Source organism: Rhamphochromis longiceps, linkage group LG22 (assembly GCF_057381845.1).
Source record: "Rhamphochromis longiceps isolate RC_006_pf linkage group LG22, R_longiceps_female_GT1.1, whole genome shotgun sequence".
Lineage (NCBI taxonomy): Eukaryota > Metazoa > Chordata > Actinopteri > Cichliformes > Cichlidae > Rhamphochromis > Rhamphochromis longiceps.
The window spans coordinates 27,111,349-27,128,132 of NC_140577.1; the positions used below are offsets into that span (position 1 = coordinate 27,111,349).

General features: G+C 41.8%; 1 protein-coding gene across 2 annotated transcripts in view; it reads left to right on the top strand.

Moving 5' to 3' along the window:
• Positions 1 to 16,784, top strand: part of hivep3a (HIVEP zinc finger 3a) — a 57,276-nt gene that overhangs the window by 24,833 nt on the left and 15,659 nt on the right. Inside the window, exons 1-2 of one of the 2 annotated variants that reach the window (XM_085396532.1) lie at positions 7,740 to 7,767; positions 12,496 to 16,692. In XM_085396532.1, the coding sequence (XP_085252658.1) occupies positions 12,859 to 16,692 (3,834 nt within the window). In that variant the 5' untranslated portion in view covers positions 7,740 to 7,767; positions 12,496 to 12,858. Of the gene's footprint in view, positions 1 to 7,739; positions 7,768 to 12,495; positions 16,693 to 16,784 lie in introns of those variants that run through there. The other variant, XM_085396531.1, reaches the window with a different exon arrangement.

A 16,784-nucleotide genomic window follows, 5' to 3' on the forward strand; every position in this document is an offset into this window, starting at 1 on the left:
AATTATCCTTATTGCTGTTTTGAGAGGAGCGGTGCTTCAAAGGATAGTTGCAGATTTCTATCAGAATCTGCAGATTATACAGTACAAATAAAATGTTCACGTTTTGCATTGTCTTCCCAACAGTTTCACTGGATGACCAGGAAGCGTTCACAATGTCTTCTCCGGCGCTGATAATTGGCATCTGTCTTGTGTCAGTGATGTAAAAGACAGATATAATGCGACATGACTATTCAAACAGCAGTCGTTTACTAAAACATCAGATACGTATCTGATTCAGTACCACATACGAAAGTGACCCAGATCAGATTTGAAAATATCAGATTTGTGCCGTTCACACTGTCATACCATGATCGGATATGGGTCGCATAGGGTCAAAAAAGTCGGATTTGATGCACTTTTGCCTGCAGTGTGAACATAGCCTGAGCGACCGCATGAGTAACGGGCAGAACAATTTCATTCTTCCACTAGAGGGCAGTACAACTACTTGCTCTAATGAAATGGGTTGCCAACTGCCAATAAAACGGAAGAAGACGAAGAAGAAATTACATAATGGTCATGCTGTGAGTGAAACGATGCAGGGCGTGATAGCAATGGATAAATATCTAAAAAGAAAAAGTAGTCAATCGGACCTGGGTCCTGGAGAAAATCTGACTCAGATGAAAGCCCTAGCTTGAGTAGTGGTCAGAAGAAAGCAAAAAAGCTATACTGGGGACAAACTGAGCCAATTCCGCTAAACCTGGTGCGCGGGGGAAATGATCAATATGCTTTTTGGGACACTTTTGTTTGGCGGTGTGCCGTGTGATTTTTTCTAATGTGAAATATGTGCCGTGGCTCCAAAAAGTTAGGAAACACTGCCATAGGACATGTCACAAAAACCCTCTATCTTAGTTGTTGTGGTCTTCTTCTTTTGGCTGTTCCTGTGAAGGGTTAGTACAGTAGATCTTCTGCCTCCATCTGGGCCTTCACCAATCTGACATGGAGTTATTCTGATCCACACATTGATTTGGCAAAAACTTTACGGTGTGTGCCCTTCTCGACAGAGCCTTCCCTGTTTATTTAGACTTGGGGCTTGCACAAGACATACACTGTTTTATAGCCTTTCATATGGCTGGGTTTTCTTTTAATGTTAGAGTTATACTAGAACATTAGCAAGAAGTATAAATCTATGAAAGGCGTTAAATTTAATAAAACGTGTCATGCTGAATGCTCAAATAAAAATAAAATGCTTGGCATATCAAAATGTATCATACGTGTGAAATTTGGATTGTGTATTACAGTCACGTTGCTTTGGTGAAAAGTGAAAATCTAAATTATTGCTCCTTAACCTCCTAAGACCCGAACGCTTTCATGGCATGCATTTTCAATTTCTCTTTGCTATTTGCCCTGATTGGGACCTGATGATTTTTTTTTGTGTGTGTTGTTTTGTTTAACTTGATTTTTGTATAAGAGGAAATTTGTTTTAAATTTCGATAAAACAGTGGCAGTATAATGTCCGCGTAAGTGGATATCAGGCTCTTGTAAAGCAAAATTTAGTATTTTGGTCTAGACAACCCAAAATATGATGTCCATATATGTGGACGCCAGGTCCTAGGAGGTTAAATACAGAAATGTTCCTCCTTGCTACATAAAGCCACATTTGTACACACATGGAATTAGTATGTTATTGGAACATTTGGAACTAGAGTCAAAATCAGCACCACCCACCACAGCTGAGCTCTGCACAACATCTGTCAACATGGACTGCTGTTGACGAGTCAGGTCATACAGTAACTGGAGCTCTTTTTGGAGCTCAGGTGACCATTTATCTCCATGGACTCTTTACACTGTGGCAGTCCAACTTAACCCATGTTGGTCACATGGCTATTTTCATTGGCCATTAGGGCAGGTTGAGGTTGAGAGGGGCATCTGTGTCCTCCTGCTTGGCGGGTGTATGGTGGGGGTTGGGTGGGGGATCTCTGGTCTGTCTGTGGCTCACTGTCTTGTAATGGCTGGTAGACTGTACTGTCTGTACTCTAAGATCATACAGCTGTGCTTTACATCAAATATGAAGCACAATTTTAAATTGGCTGTGATGATGCTTTTAAGCGATCATTATGTACCACAAACTGACTCTGTAAAGACTACTCCATAGTGTGGCAGGCGTAGCAGTGACAGATTCTGCTTCCTGTGGTGTTTTAAGGCCATATGGGAAACCTTCGACTGCTGGGATTCTAAGGAGCACCCTGCCTGTGTTTTCTCTCTGGTGACAGGTGGCACAGTGCCTCAAAACTCCCTCTATGGCTCGGCAGGATGGAGCCAGAACTGACCCAAGCTTGGATGCTGCTACTGACAGTCTACCGCAACGCAACGAAAGTTAGACCAATATATGTTTTTGTCAATACTGGCCTTTTAGGTAAAATCGAATATTGATCAATGGTCATCACACTCATCCAATTTGAAGATTTACTTGACAAGTCCAAAACCAGCCATAATTGATATACTCCCTTATGTCTTATTTTGGGGAAAAGCTAAAACTCCAGCACAATATGCAAATAAGCCCTCCCCAAAAAACAAAACAAAACTGAAATCTTTTAAAGGCTTGTCACCAGTGTTGGTCAAGTTACTTGAAAAAAGTAATCAGTAACTAATTACCGATTACTTCCCCAAAAAAGTAATCCCGTTACTTTACTGATTACTTATTTTCAATAGTAATTAATTACTTAGTTACTTAGTTACTTTTTAAAAACACGATTTACAACCTGAATAGGTGATAAAGTGATAGATCTTTCAGCCCAATTCTACTTTTTCTGCATAATCCATCATACAAAATGTAATCAAATGGAAAAGTCTCTTTTTAAAACTTGTTTTATTAGTTTTAATCTTTTAACTTTATGCATCAAGCAAAAATTTAATTATATGCAACATTCTCTGACTTGAATAAATTAGTTTAACATTAAAACTTATTTTCTGCACATTCCAGCACATAAAATATTTTTTGTGTGTGTTTACACTCACTCTTTCAAATAGATGCAAGTAAAACACAGCAGAAAATAAATAAAGTCAAAGACTCAGCGGTCCTGTTGCTCTATTTTCACCTATAAAGCAGGAGTAGGGTAGGCGGAGGTTTACCCTGGTGCAGGTGTGCCGCGGTCAGTTGAAGAATCCGCGAGTTTCTCTGTGAGTTTCCCATTACGTCGTTGCGCACTCGGTGCTTGCTTGGAAGTTTAGGGGGTTTTTTCGCTGTAAAAAGAAGTTTTCTTCCCACACACAACGGACACTAATGTGTTTGTCACTTTTTATGGAATCAAACTCAAAGTAAGGTCAGTACTTCCACGCTTTAAACGCTGCACGCTCATACTCTCTCCCGCACTCGATATATGATCCACTGTTGATCTGCACACAGCTGTTGTCACTAACGGCGCACTCGCTTACGTCACTGTCATGAGACATTCTCGCAAAAAAATCACGGTTTTAGTAACGCAGTAACGCAGCGTTCCTACGGGAAAGTAATGGTAATCTAATTACCGTTTTTGCAATAGTAATCCCTTACTTTACTCGTTACCCGAAAAAGTAATCAGATTACAGTAACGCGTTACAAGTAACGCGATACTGCCCATCTCTGGTTGTCACATAAGAGGGCTCTAAGGAAAAAAATGCATCTTTTCTAAATATTTTGTACTCATAGCTTGACAATATAATGACAATAACAATAAAGTAGTGAACTATGTATTTACTCCTTTAATGGAAAAAGAAGTGTGTTGTGTTGATTCTGATCATGTAGTAAATATGATGAACTTGTGGTGTCTGACCCAAGATTCTTGAATAATTTCCCTAGACACCCACCTGGGGCCGCCACATTTAAAGAGCACAGCACTGGCTCCATCCTTTGAAGATAAAATGAATACATAAGCCTTTTCTGTAAAGCTTTGATAGGGGAAATGCTTGACCTGTTTTAAATGTAATCTTCCATAACCTGGGACTTTTACAATACACCCGTTTAGCTGTAAATGGGGAAAAATGGCTCGAGTTTGTGGTTATAATACAGAAAATCAAAAAAATAACAGTACAAACAAAACTTTTTATTCTTCCTAAAATTACATATGACCATTTTGCAGACAAAATGGTGTCGAAACTGGAATTAGCCAGACGTATTCAAAACATTTGCATCTTCAAAAATAGCCCTTTTTTTCCTATTCAACCACTGCTAAATGTTAATGTATTGTTTAGCTCGAGGAACTAAAATAATCCAGTGTTCAGTTTAGGGAAAGGAGGGCAGCATTGTGAAACCTTATCTTTTTGTTTCCATCCTTTTCTCATCCTACATTCCTAACAGACAAAAAAAATCCTGTTGAGGAAACGTGTTTGGAAGCATGATGTTCAAACTGTGACAAGGCCATGCAGATGAGCCCCAGCTGCACAGACGGAGACAACCCTGTGAAAGAGCTTGACACAGGCAGCTCTGTCACCTCCAGACAGTAGAGCAAGGGTCAATATTCGTCCTCTGATAATATGATAACAAACGCTGAAAGCAATAATCACTTGGATTTTCACCAGATTTGGGCCTCTGCAAACATTTTTCGTAAACAGCAAAGCTGAAGTAGCCAAAATGTCCTCAGTCGTACTGTGTGAAAGATTAATGTTCAGCATTTTGCATACGCTGCCATTTGCTCTGAACAACTGGGAACATCCAAAGTGTTCACTCTGCAGCTTGCAGTAAGTTATTCTCAATACAGAATCTTTGCTCTGGGTTACTTTGACAATATGCATAAACATGTATTAAATCCCATATTAGGTAAGCAATATAAAAAAATGTGCTTTATGTAACCCAACTTCAAATCTAGAACCAGCACGTAATCCTCAACTTTACCTCTGATGTAATGGGGCTTTCTTCCTGATCACTACTATTAACCACTGAAGATATTAGGAATTGTTAAACTCATAGAAAATGCTTTGTGAAAATACATTTTTTCTTGGACTGGTACCAAGTTTCCATCCAAATCTAGAGTAAATTTTAATGATCTAATAGCTTGTGACCTTTCGCAGCAGTATCTTGAATTAGTTTTTCTTATGGCTTTATGAGTCTCTCACATCATTGTGTATGAATTTGATCCCACTTTTCATCACGTTTCTCAATTTTTATTTTATTTTTTTTAGGTTTGCAGACATTGGTTGCACAGCCCTCTTAAGGTCCAGTCACAGCTATTCTGTTGTAGATTTGCTGGAGTGCTTGGGGTCATTGTTATATTGCGTGACCCAATTTGGGCCAAGCTTTAGCTGTCAGACAGGCGGCCTCATATTTGACTCTTCGTGGTCATGGACTCTTCATGGAGTTCATGGTCAGTTCAATCAATGCAAGGCACTCATGTTCTGTTGCTGGAAAATAAAGCCAAATTCATTACCCCTCCATCAACTTGCTTGGCAGTTGGTGTGATGAATTTGTGCTGATTTGCTGTGTTTTGTTTTCACTCTGCAAGCCTCTCCTTGGTCTCTTCTGCCCAAAGGACAGGGTGTCTTGTGGTTTGTTCAGTTGTAGCTTTCCAAATCTAAGTTGTGCTGTTCTTTTTTTCTTTTCTTTTCTTTCTTCAGAAAGAGAAAGCCTTTCTCCTGGCAACCCTTCCAAACGAGCATTACTCCTACAGTCTGTATCTAATAGTACTCTCATGGACTTTAACATTTAGCTTACTAACTGAGGCCTTTAGAGTTTCAGTTGCAGCTCTTGGATTTTGTTTGTGCAGTTTCTCTGAGCATTGCACAATGTGTCCTCTGTAAATTTGCTGGGATGTTTAGTCGAGGAAAGATTGTACCATATATATATCTCTGTAACAGATGTAGATTTGTTGCATTACTGCTAACATAGGTTTTTATAAATGTAATTCTATTAATCGCTAAACAAAATGTGTGTGTGTGTGTGTATGTATGTATGTATGTATGTATGTATGTATGTATGTATGTATGTATGTATGTATATATATATATATATATATATATATATATATATATATATATATATATATATATATATATATATATATATATATATATATATATATATATATATATATATATATATATATTAGTTTTTTTTGTTTTTTTTAAAAGACATGAAATAAATGAAACACACACGCTGCACGCAGGCCTACTTGCTGCTCTCAGGCATACATGATTTCTTTCATAAGTTTCATTGACAAAGAAACAAATAACAGTTATGCTCACAGAAGGGGACCCTGTACCTTTTTCCAGAATTTATAAGCACTTACTCAGATGACAGCGCTTGGAAAAGGTCAGCTAAAGTCCTTTTATCCTTTTAATCCTTACGGTGAACAGTAGACTCTTGAAAAATAGTCCACTGAATAAAGCATGAAGTTCATTTCATAAATTTAAATTTTGATCATTCATAAAAGATGATTATTCAGGTTATGTTCACTGGCTGCTGAGTTTCCAATGAGCATGCGGTTTGTCAGATCCACTGATCGTTCGTTGCATGGGGGATTGTTTTGGGGTTATTTTAGCAGTGTGTGAGCTTTATTTTATTTTTTAACTTTGCAGTGATTTAGTCACTGACAAAACAACGTGTGTAATTAAGATTATTATTATTTATTTATTTTTGTTTATTTATTTTCAGAAAAAACCTTCCATTGGTTACTTTTAATTAATTTTTTCTTACATTTTTTGGTCCATCCAAATTGAAAACAGTAAAAAGAAAAGAAAAGTAGTTTGTGGTTCTGTGCTCTGAGTTGCTGTGCTCTTGTATGTTAGGGTGAGATAATTAGGTTTCAGATAGTTTATTGGTAAGAATAAGATTGTCTGCTGGTAGCATTTTGCCAGAAATGTCTGTATGCGAGCAGACACATCATCACATCATTTTCGAATCTGGAGCCCTGTTGTCACAAGGTTTCTCTGTGGCCTGGAGCAGGATGGACACCCTGGGCTCTCTTCCAATCCTCTCGGCTTCTCCTTTTTACGCCTGACCAGATGAGCAGCTCACTGCCTGTCTGCATCCTACCGGCTGGTACTCCCTCAATGCTCCTCCTATCTGTGAGCTTTCAGCCTCCTGGAAAAAAAGAGAAAAGAGGGAGGGAAAAAAATCAGTTCATGGGCAGAGGGGAAATGGCGGGGGGACCCATGGCATAAAAGAGTGATGTCACAGTTGCCTGGACCTATTTCAGCCTGACCCCTGGCAGGAGCACTGTGGACATTCTCCAGAGCCGCTCTTAAAACCTGGATCTGTGTGCGCTTTTCCCCTTGTATCTTTCCCATGTTTTCTCAAAATGCAGCATCAGTATATCTCTGTACCTGCGTTGGAAAAATGAGATCTGAATGGTGAACTTGTATTTTAAAAATTCTGAAGTAAGCCCCCTTCACCTCCCCTCTTAGTTCAATTAGGCAGGAGAGAGCACTCCCCCTGTCTTTTTTACCTCTCACCGCTTTGCCAGCTGTGCAGCAGAAACCGCTGCCAAAAGAAACACAAGCTTACGTCAACATCAATATAAGGAGCCACTGCTTCACACGAACCCAAAACAGAGACACTAGGACGTGGGATTGGGGTGTATCAAAGAGGTGGAGAGGGACAGAGAGAGAGCGTGTCCCCTCCTTCTCATTCATAGACATAATATACTCAGCTACCTGTTTGTCAGCCCAGTGCACGTAGAGCGGAGACTCGATTACCTTTCTCTCTGCCTTCAGCGTAACTCTCATTCATCCTTTCTCTCTCTCTCCTCATCTTCGTGTCTCTCTGCTCTCCCTGTTTCCAGTCATTCAGAATCGGAGGACAACACCACCTGCGACCAGGTAAAAAAAAAGAAAGAAAGAAAAAAAGGGGGGGTCCATTGATATCCTTTTTGTCATCTGCAGTGATCTTGATGTATGAGGCGTGTGACGTGATGTGGGAACTGTGGAGGGAGGGAGGAAGGGGGGGGATTCTTCATTCATGTCTTTGTTATTGCAAAAGGCTGCTACATGAGTGAGGCAGCGAGAGGTGGAAAAGCACGAGAATCATTTGCGTCAGTGTGCTTGAATACATTTGAAGTCAGCCTAATGTTTTTTGGATTATTTTTTGCCCATTTTAACACATGCAGACAGCTTCTGTAGAGAGAGTGAGTGTGTGTGTGAATGAAGGAGAGAGTGCATGTAGCGAGTGGTCCGTGGGCTGTGTAGGTATTAAAGCTAGGAGTGAATGAGCTGCCTGTGTTGTGCATCCAGCCGCTTATGCTTGGCATGTCCTCCATGTGGACCTGTGGGAACATTTCCGAAGTGCACACACGCGCGCGCACACACACACACACACACACACACACACACACACACACACACACACACACACACACACACACACACACACACACGCACAGGGAGAAAGGGAACACTGTGTATCCACTAAGGGCTCTCCCCTGTCCCTCCAGAGAGCACCGTTATCAGGCTGCTGATGAAGCTGCACTGTTGGGCACGACAGCGTTGCTAGTGCTCAGCTGACAACATAGTGGATAACACAACAACAGAAGAATGCTTTTAGGGTCACACAAGTCCGAAGGGGTTCACATTTCTATTAACTTTCATTAAGAAAGTGTTTAAAAATTGTTCTCCTCTCTATAGTAGGATGCTTTGAATGTCCCTGTTTGCATTTTTGAAGAAAATAATATTTAAAGACGAATTGTCTGCAGTAATGCAGCACTGGTAGTCAGAATGTAGGTTTTTTTAGTTTAGAGAAAAAGCACCAATATTTTTTTATTTATTTATTTATTTATTTTTTGTGGTGAAATTGTCAACTGGTCTGTGGTTCTTTCACATCCCGGTGTCTGGATTTGGCTTTGATTCTTCCTGAAAGAATGGAATATCGGTGTAGTACCAATTGAAAACTCCCAAACTATTGATTTTTTTCTTTCCTCTCTTGGTGTGCTCCTCTCAAAAAAACAGTAGCTTCTGGGAGGGAGGCACCTCGCCTGCCGCCTTCTCGCGCTCTCTCACACACACACTCTCTCTCTGTAGTCAGTGAGGATACTGGAAGATAAATTTAGCCCTCCAGCTCTCCTTCCATCTGCTACCACATGGTTTAGGGCCGTTACCATAGGAACCACCGCTGGGTGTCCATTAGTGCGAGAACGGGAAATTGACAATATTTTTTTTTAAAGCCATTTATACAATATTCTCTTTCTTTGTGTGGGTGAATGGACATGTCATTTAAATAGTTTAGTTTTTTTCCCTTTATTTTCTCTCATTTGGCTTGTTACGTTTCAGTATCTCGTGATTTTCGAGCAGTTTCTGCAGACTGTAACTGTTACTGTATGCACACTCAGCACTGCAACCATTTGATAAACTTGAGGAAAATTTCATATTGTGCCAGTGTAGGTTTGTCAGGTGTGCAATGAAATAGCTTGTATTATATATCGCTGATATCACTGCCTTCTGAGAAAAGCTTTTTTCTTGTTTTTCTTTTTTTTGTCACTAAGCGTGGACTCAACAGCTTGAACGCATAACAGTGGAACAAAGCCATGGATTGTGTAAGATTTGAAAAGGCCTACCATCTTCTTAGAAAGCATATCAGGGGTAACTTTAAATGGTACACTACCCATTCTTATAACACCGTTGGACCTCACAGGGAGAGTATAACAGAAAGTATTAAAATAAATATAGCATAAATGTTCTTGCTTGGCAAAAACCTGGCAGCTACATTACCTCCTGCACATTACCCATGTTTCCTGTTAGCAGAAGCTACTGGAACTTTGAGTATCAGAGGTTTGGTAAGTTTACTTCCCCAAGAAGAGTTTACTCAAGAATGCACTTTGGTTAACTGACACCCAATTTTTGATAGAAATGTTGACATTCTTGTGTGTTGGTTCTGTATTTCTGTTTCATGATTATCTAAACTAGATGCTAATTATCCATGTGCTCATGGACTTGCATGCTAGTTAGCCTGATTTGAGAGAACAGTGGTTAAATCATATTTGATTATAAGTTTTAAAAATTTCATTCCGTTACCACATAACTCCTACCACCCCCCTTTAAAGGCCTAAGCATTGAGGAGTTTTCTGTTTTTAATATTATTTAGACACAAGCTACAGTCCTTAATGCCAATTATGATATATGCAGTGGTTGGAGACAGCAGCATGACTAAAATTATTACGACCGTGTGCAATTAATTTCCAGTCTTGTTGCACTTGAAAGACCAGGACCAGATACACGCCCACCTACAGTCAGTTGTTGTTTTCCAAAGGAAGTTTGGTGCCATAAAATGGCAGTAAGATGGAGCCTGTCTGCTCTCAGTCTGAGTGGGGGCAAGTTGGCATTCAGAGTGCAGCCAGAAATTCGGAAATTCTTTTACAAATAGGACTGCGATTTACCTGCAAAATCATACAGGCGCTCAGCAGTCCTACTTCTATATAGGAATGTAATCAGAATATGACCAGTTGTCAACCAGTTAAGTGAAGATTCCTGTTACAAAGAGACACGTCACAGATGACTGATTGCAACTTGTTGACAATCTATCTGCATTTAGAAATTAGATGACAATTATTTGCAAACCTTTCCAATCGGAAAGGGGCCATGGTTCTTTAAAGAGAGATTGCCTCCCATCAGGTGCTGCAAGCAATTGCCTTGTGTTTCAAAGTGGTCTCCCAGAAGCTGAGGGTGTTGCACACCCAAGTTCAGGAACCAGTTAGTAACTGTAACTACTTGCAATTAGTTGCCAAATAAAAAAATAAAATAAAATAAAAATCTCAGTGCATTCATCAGACAAGCACCATTTGTTGTGAAATGGAAGGAGGTTGCCTTCTATTTTTAGTTTAGTGTGACTGGGCTGTTACCTAGCCCATGTAATTAATTTTTCAGACATTAAAAAGACCTGAAACAGTTACTAAATTTCAAGAACATTTGAAAATAATAAAAACTAACAACAACCAGATAAATGTTTGGGCTTAACATTGTTCTGTATTTTCACTAATGGAGGATAATAAAGGATAATGCTCCTTTAACCCCAAGCAATTCTAGGTCTAACAGCCCTTCAGGTAAAAATCCAGCTTTGCTTGCACTGAGCCTTGTGAAAGTTCATGCAGAGAATAGATATGTGAGGTGAGGGGTGCAAGGAGAAATGTTTGGCTCGTTTGTGCATTGGCTGCATCCATGTTATGTGAGGTGTAAATGAACAGTTCATAGTTAACTTTGGAGCAAGTGAAAATGAGCCAATTTTTTTTATTTTACTTTTTTATTATTTGACTAGTTGTTAGTAGCAGTCATTGTCACCTTCATGCAGAGAATGCACATGCCCCAAACAACTCTCAGACAGACGTGTTAATTCGAGTTTTACAAACAAGAGTCTGCCTTCCCACTACAAGCTATAAGCCCTGGTAGAGACTACCTGATTGGCCTACATTTAACACTTACTAGGCTTATGGCAAGAGAGCTATGATCTCAATGGTCCTCTGCAAACTGCACAAATTCTATAACTCTCCTATACTATGCTTGTTTTGCTGGTAGTATAAAGTGATTGTTTTTTATTCATCCAGTATTGGCAGGTATACTCTTCTCACAAGTTAAATCAAAGATGGTTGTCAACCTGTTATCAGTAATTTGGATAGTATCCAGCAGCTTTGCCGTCTTCCACCAGAATGTGGGTGTAGAAACCAGCTGGTCAGTGCGTGGGATGCCTTGTTTACTGTTTCAGCATGCTGGCATAAAGTAACACTGGGAATTTTCTTCAGTATCTCCACTGAGTCACCTTTTGTATGCACTCACAGCTCGCAGCCATCCGTCGCCTCCGTTTGGCTTGGCCCTTTTTAAAATATCTAAAATCATCAGTTAATCCGATGAAACAGGTAGAGTCCTTCACATGTCCTGCAATGTGGCAGCACTGTATGTTAGCACAGTCTGATGATCATCATTTTGCATTTGATAGTAGATGACACAACATAACCTTCAAAAGCTGCAATTTCATTAACACCAAAGATGAAAAAGGTGCTTGTAAGACAGCAGTACGAGTGTGAAAGAGTACAAGTGATCACGAAGTCAATTTCATAATCAAACCATTAGGACATTATAGTTCCACAATCAAATGGATCAAGTGGCAGATTCTCTGGTTTTTTTGTTGTTGGTCATTTTCTGTCTTGCAGCAGAAAGATCAGACCAGTTTTATGGGAGTGGGCAGTATGTGTAATGTGTTGTCTGACATAATGATATTCTGCAATCGTTAAGAAATAGGCAATCACTAAAGACCAAATCAAATGATGTTATTTGAATGTTCAAGTCACAGTTGGGTGCGCATACTGCTTCTCTCAGGGAATATTAACAGAATCATCACTTTTACTGCATGCTGATATATTTTACAACAAAACATTACATAAACCATTCTAATTTAAAACAGGCAGCAGCCGCGGGAAAGCGAAAGATGAATGTTATGACACATAGAGTGATTATGCAACACAAAACATAAATATTCCTATCTGGCAAACAGAGAGGCCAGAGGGTTATCTGTTTCTCAGTGTTGAACTGTATGCACTATCCTATATAACGACTTGTTTGTTTTTGCAGATCTACATGTTGAGAAGACAAAGGAATTGTGCATTGAACTGAACCAGCTGAGCAACAGAGTCTGTGTGATTCATGATGGAATGCTTAATGCTTGGATGGCAGAGGACTTCCTCCACAGCACATGGCATATCACAACTGCATTCGTTGATGCTACTGTTTTACATTTGATGGCATCGTTCCTTTGTCAAGCAATAACAATTTGAGTAAAACAAGCAAAAAATTATGAAGTGAAGTCAAGGTGGATATTTTGATCAGATTTGCTCACATTAAACCTCTTACCCAGTTAATGCTTTGGCTTTAACTCTGTAGCCTGGCTCAGGCAGACGCATCCTACGTGTCTACCTGAGGCTGTCCTTCCATTTTATGGAGGCCTTGCATAGTCGCCTGACCACTGGGGAGCAGTCCGGAGGTCAAGAACATTCTCAGAAGGAGTCTCCACAGCGAGGCCCTCAGTCCAAGTCTCCCCCCCAGCCCTGTCAACAACAGCAAACCGGCTCCCCAAAGCCCCATGGCACATTACAGCAGCCCAAACAATCCAGAAGGCAGAATCCAGAACGCAAACGTCTCAGACACCAGCGGCAGAGCATTGACTCAGATACAGCACCGGCGAATAAACAGGAGGCATCGACAGCAACGAAACCAACCACAGGTTTGAGTTTGACTCCAGAAATCCCACCTTCCTCAGCAGGCGACCCTGCCCAGTCTAAACCAGAAACCCAGGAAGGGACCCCAAAGCAGAAACGTGAGCGTAAGCCTCAGAGACCAGGGAAATATGTTTGCACTTACTGTGGCCGTGCATGTGCCAAGCCTAGTGTTTTACAGAAACACATTCGCTCCCACACGGGTGAAAGGCCCTATCCCTGTGCCCCATGCGGGTTCTCTTTTAAGACCAAGAGTAACCTATACAAACACCGTAAATCTCATACCCACCGGGTGAAGGCAGGCCTGGCACTTGGGGAGTCGAAATCGACAGCGGAGCAAGCCACAGAGTCGGACGAGGAAACGAGACAGCTATCATCAGCTTCTTCTGTTTCAGAAAGACAAGACAGTGGAGCCTCAATCAAGAGTGTTGAAACGGACATGGCCAAAGATTGCCCTGGAGGAAACAATTACTCCTATGCGGTGAAAAAAAGATTGGCCCTGCGCCTAAGCAGAGGAAAACACACTCCTCAAGACTCATCTGATGAAAAGGCGTCATCTTTAGCTTTAGGTAGTAGAGGTAGTACAGAATCTGGCTATTTTTCTCGCTCTGAAAGTACAGAGCAGTCACAGGACAGTCCCCCCAACACAAGTGCCAAAAGCTATGCTGAGATCATACTTGGTAAATATGGACGCTTTGGACACCTACAGAGGATGTCTCGTCATCAAAACCAGCATCCCTCTGGTGAGGAGGACAAAAGCATCTCATTCACGGTGCCCAAGAAACAGGTCATCGACCATATAACCAAACTTATCACCATCAACGAGGCAGTGGTGGATACCAGTAAAATTGACAGTGTAAAACCAAGGAGATTCTCACTCTCCAGAAAGAACAGTTCTGAGTCTCAGAAGAGTTCAACTGTGAAAGAACCGCTCATTCATAGCCCCAAGGTTGGCGATGTGGGCTATAAAAGCAGTGGCTCTATCACTATGGGAGTTCCATGTGAAAAATTTCATCACCCACCTTCAAATATGGAGCAGCCAGCTAGCCAAACGTCCACCACCCCGCTGGTGCGAAGTCATTCAATGCCACCTGAAGCCAGTTTATTTGAGACCACCAGTGGCGGCCAAAGCAAATGTCGCCTAAGTCAGTCCTTTGATGAACGACAGCCTTCACGTCGTTATGGGATGCTAAGACGACAGCCAGCAATTGAAATTCCACTTGGTACAGAACTTACAAAAGAGGAACACGAGGATTCTCTTTCATTTTACTCTGACAGCTTAACCACTGTGCCTGACTGTAAGCAAAGTCAACCACAGCCATATGAGTGTGAGGCCTGTGGCACAGGATGCAAAGATTGGGTAGGTTATAAAAAACACAAGCAGAGCCTGTGCCTATCACATCAACCCATCAATGAAGTGGTAATTAGTCAAATGGAGTGTTCACAAGTAAAGAACAGTGCAGTCAGGGCAGGCGTTTCAGTAATGCGCAAGAGAAGGAAAGAGGAGAGTTTTGAATTTGATGACCCCTCTTCTCCTTCTTTACCTTGTTCTTCCCTGTCTTCAGGCCAGTGCAAAGATGAAAGCAGTGCAGCTTATGAGGGCCAGAGGAAGCCTGCATTGCAAACTTGTTCAGTAATTCAGCATACTAGTTCCTTTGAAAAACAAGAATCCTTGAGTAATGAGAATCCAGGTGCAGAGGCAACAAAGCACTCTCCACCTCATGAAGATCATCAGCTGTTGCCTCAAAAACAACCTCAACAACATGTACCAAAACTAGCAGCCCGAAAGCTGGTCCGCCAACACAATGTGCAGGTTCCAGAGATCCTGGTGACAAAGGATCCCAACATGAGTACAGACACTTCAGCCGAACCTACCACCACAGCAAAACATCAAGAGAAACTAGATGAATTTCAGTGGCCGCAGAGAAGCCCCTCTCTGGCACAGCTCCCTATTGAAAAGCTTCCTCCAAAGAAGAAGCGGTTACGATTAGCTGAAGCTGCCCAGTCATCAGGAGAATCTAGTTTTGACTCTCTGTCCCTGCCCCGCAGCCCTAGTCAGGACAGTAGTGCATCATATGCATCCAGTCGCTCCACGTCCTTTGAAGAGTCAAACAGACAGGACATGGACGTTGCAACATCAACGCCACTAAGGAGATCAAGAGCTCTTCATATGCTGACGGTGCCGGGGGTGCATCAGCACAGAGAGATGAGGCGCTCAGCATCTGAACAGGCCCCTCACGACCCACAACAGAGTGTCCTCATGGCTGAGACCCGCAGTAAGTCTTTTGACTACAGCTCTCTATCCCCTGAGCGCTCTGCAGTTGGGTGGAGAGAAAGAAGAAAATGTCTATTAATGAGACACACTGCTATCAGTGATCCAGATGAGGAGGAGGAGGAGTGTACGATCCTGAGCCGTGGTCCTGAATATCTCAACCCAAGCAGATCTTCTCAAGCAAAAAGCCCAACTTCTGTACACTGCAGCAGGCCCTCTTCTTCTTCTCTATCAGGGGACACTGTTTTACATAATCCAGTGGAATTGCAGTGCAAAGATATCTTTTCTCAGTGGAAACTTACTCAAAATATTCAGTTGATTGGGAGCACAGAACTGTCCCTTCCTCATGACCCATCTACAACTGTAAAAAAGGAGACCTATACAGAGCAGGCCCTTGCTCCTGCACCACAGCAATATCATACGCATGGACCATCAGGGGCTGCCAGAGCCCGCTATCTCCCCATGTCTACAGGGCTGAAACTAGAGATTCCTCCACAAGACGATGACTACTCAGTAAGTCGCTCCCATGTTCGCCAGTCTGCCCCTAACATCAGTTCCAATCTAGAAATATTGAGGCCAGTCACGGATCCAGCAGTTGCAGTGCGCCTCCAAACAGACACACACACCCCTGCATGCGCCATATACACCACATTGTCTCAGTCCACCTCCCCTAGGCCCCAGGAGGCAGTCAGTGCTGTCCCACAAAGTGCAGGTGTTTCAACAGCTGAACAAAGACCCCACAGGGACATGAGTCCAGATCTTCAACTGTGGTCTGATGATAGCCTCAGGTTATCAGGCTCAGGGGGCAATAAACGGATGCTTTCCCCCTCAAACAGCATGGAGCTGCCTCCAGAGTCACAGCAGCAGCAGAAAAGAGTAAAAGAAGAAGAGGAGAGGGAGATGGGTTGTTCTGACAAAGCAACAGTTGAGACTTGCAAGCACAAGCTCAAACAGGAGTCATGTTTACCTGCTATTTGCTCTCCCGTCTCGCATGTTGGGCCTTCATTCCCCAGTCTGCTGTCCAGCACCTGTAACAGCTGGTGCTATTTAAACTACATTAAACCAAACCCTTCTGCTCTGGATGAACAGAAGCCCTCAGTGTATTCGTCGTGGTCTACTAGTGGCTATGACCCCAATCCACCTGGCCTCTCCAGCAAGACAGTTCTCTCTCTGCTTCACTGCAAGCAGAGGCTCAGTCCATCCATATATACACTATCCCCCATGTCAGTGCAGGCAGCAGAGTCAGTGGAGCAAGAGGACGACAAAAGACCCTCCTCCACAGAGGTAATTACAACACTGACCACTGATTACACCTGTCGGTAGACCTAATCGTTACTATTGTAACAGAACTGAACAAAAAGAATCAAATAAAACTG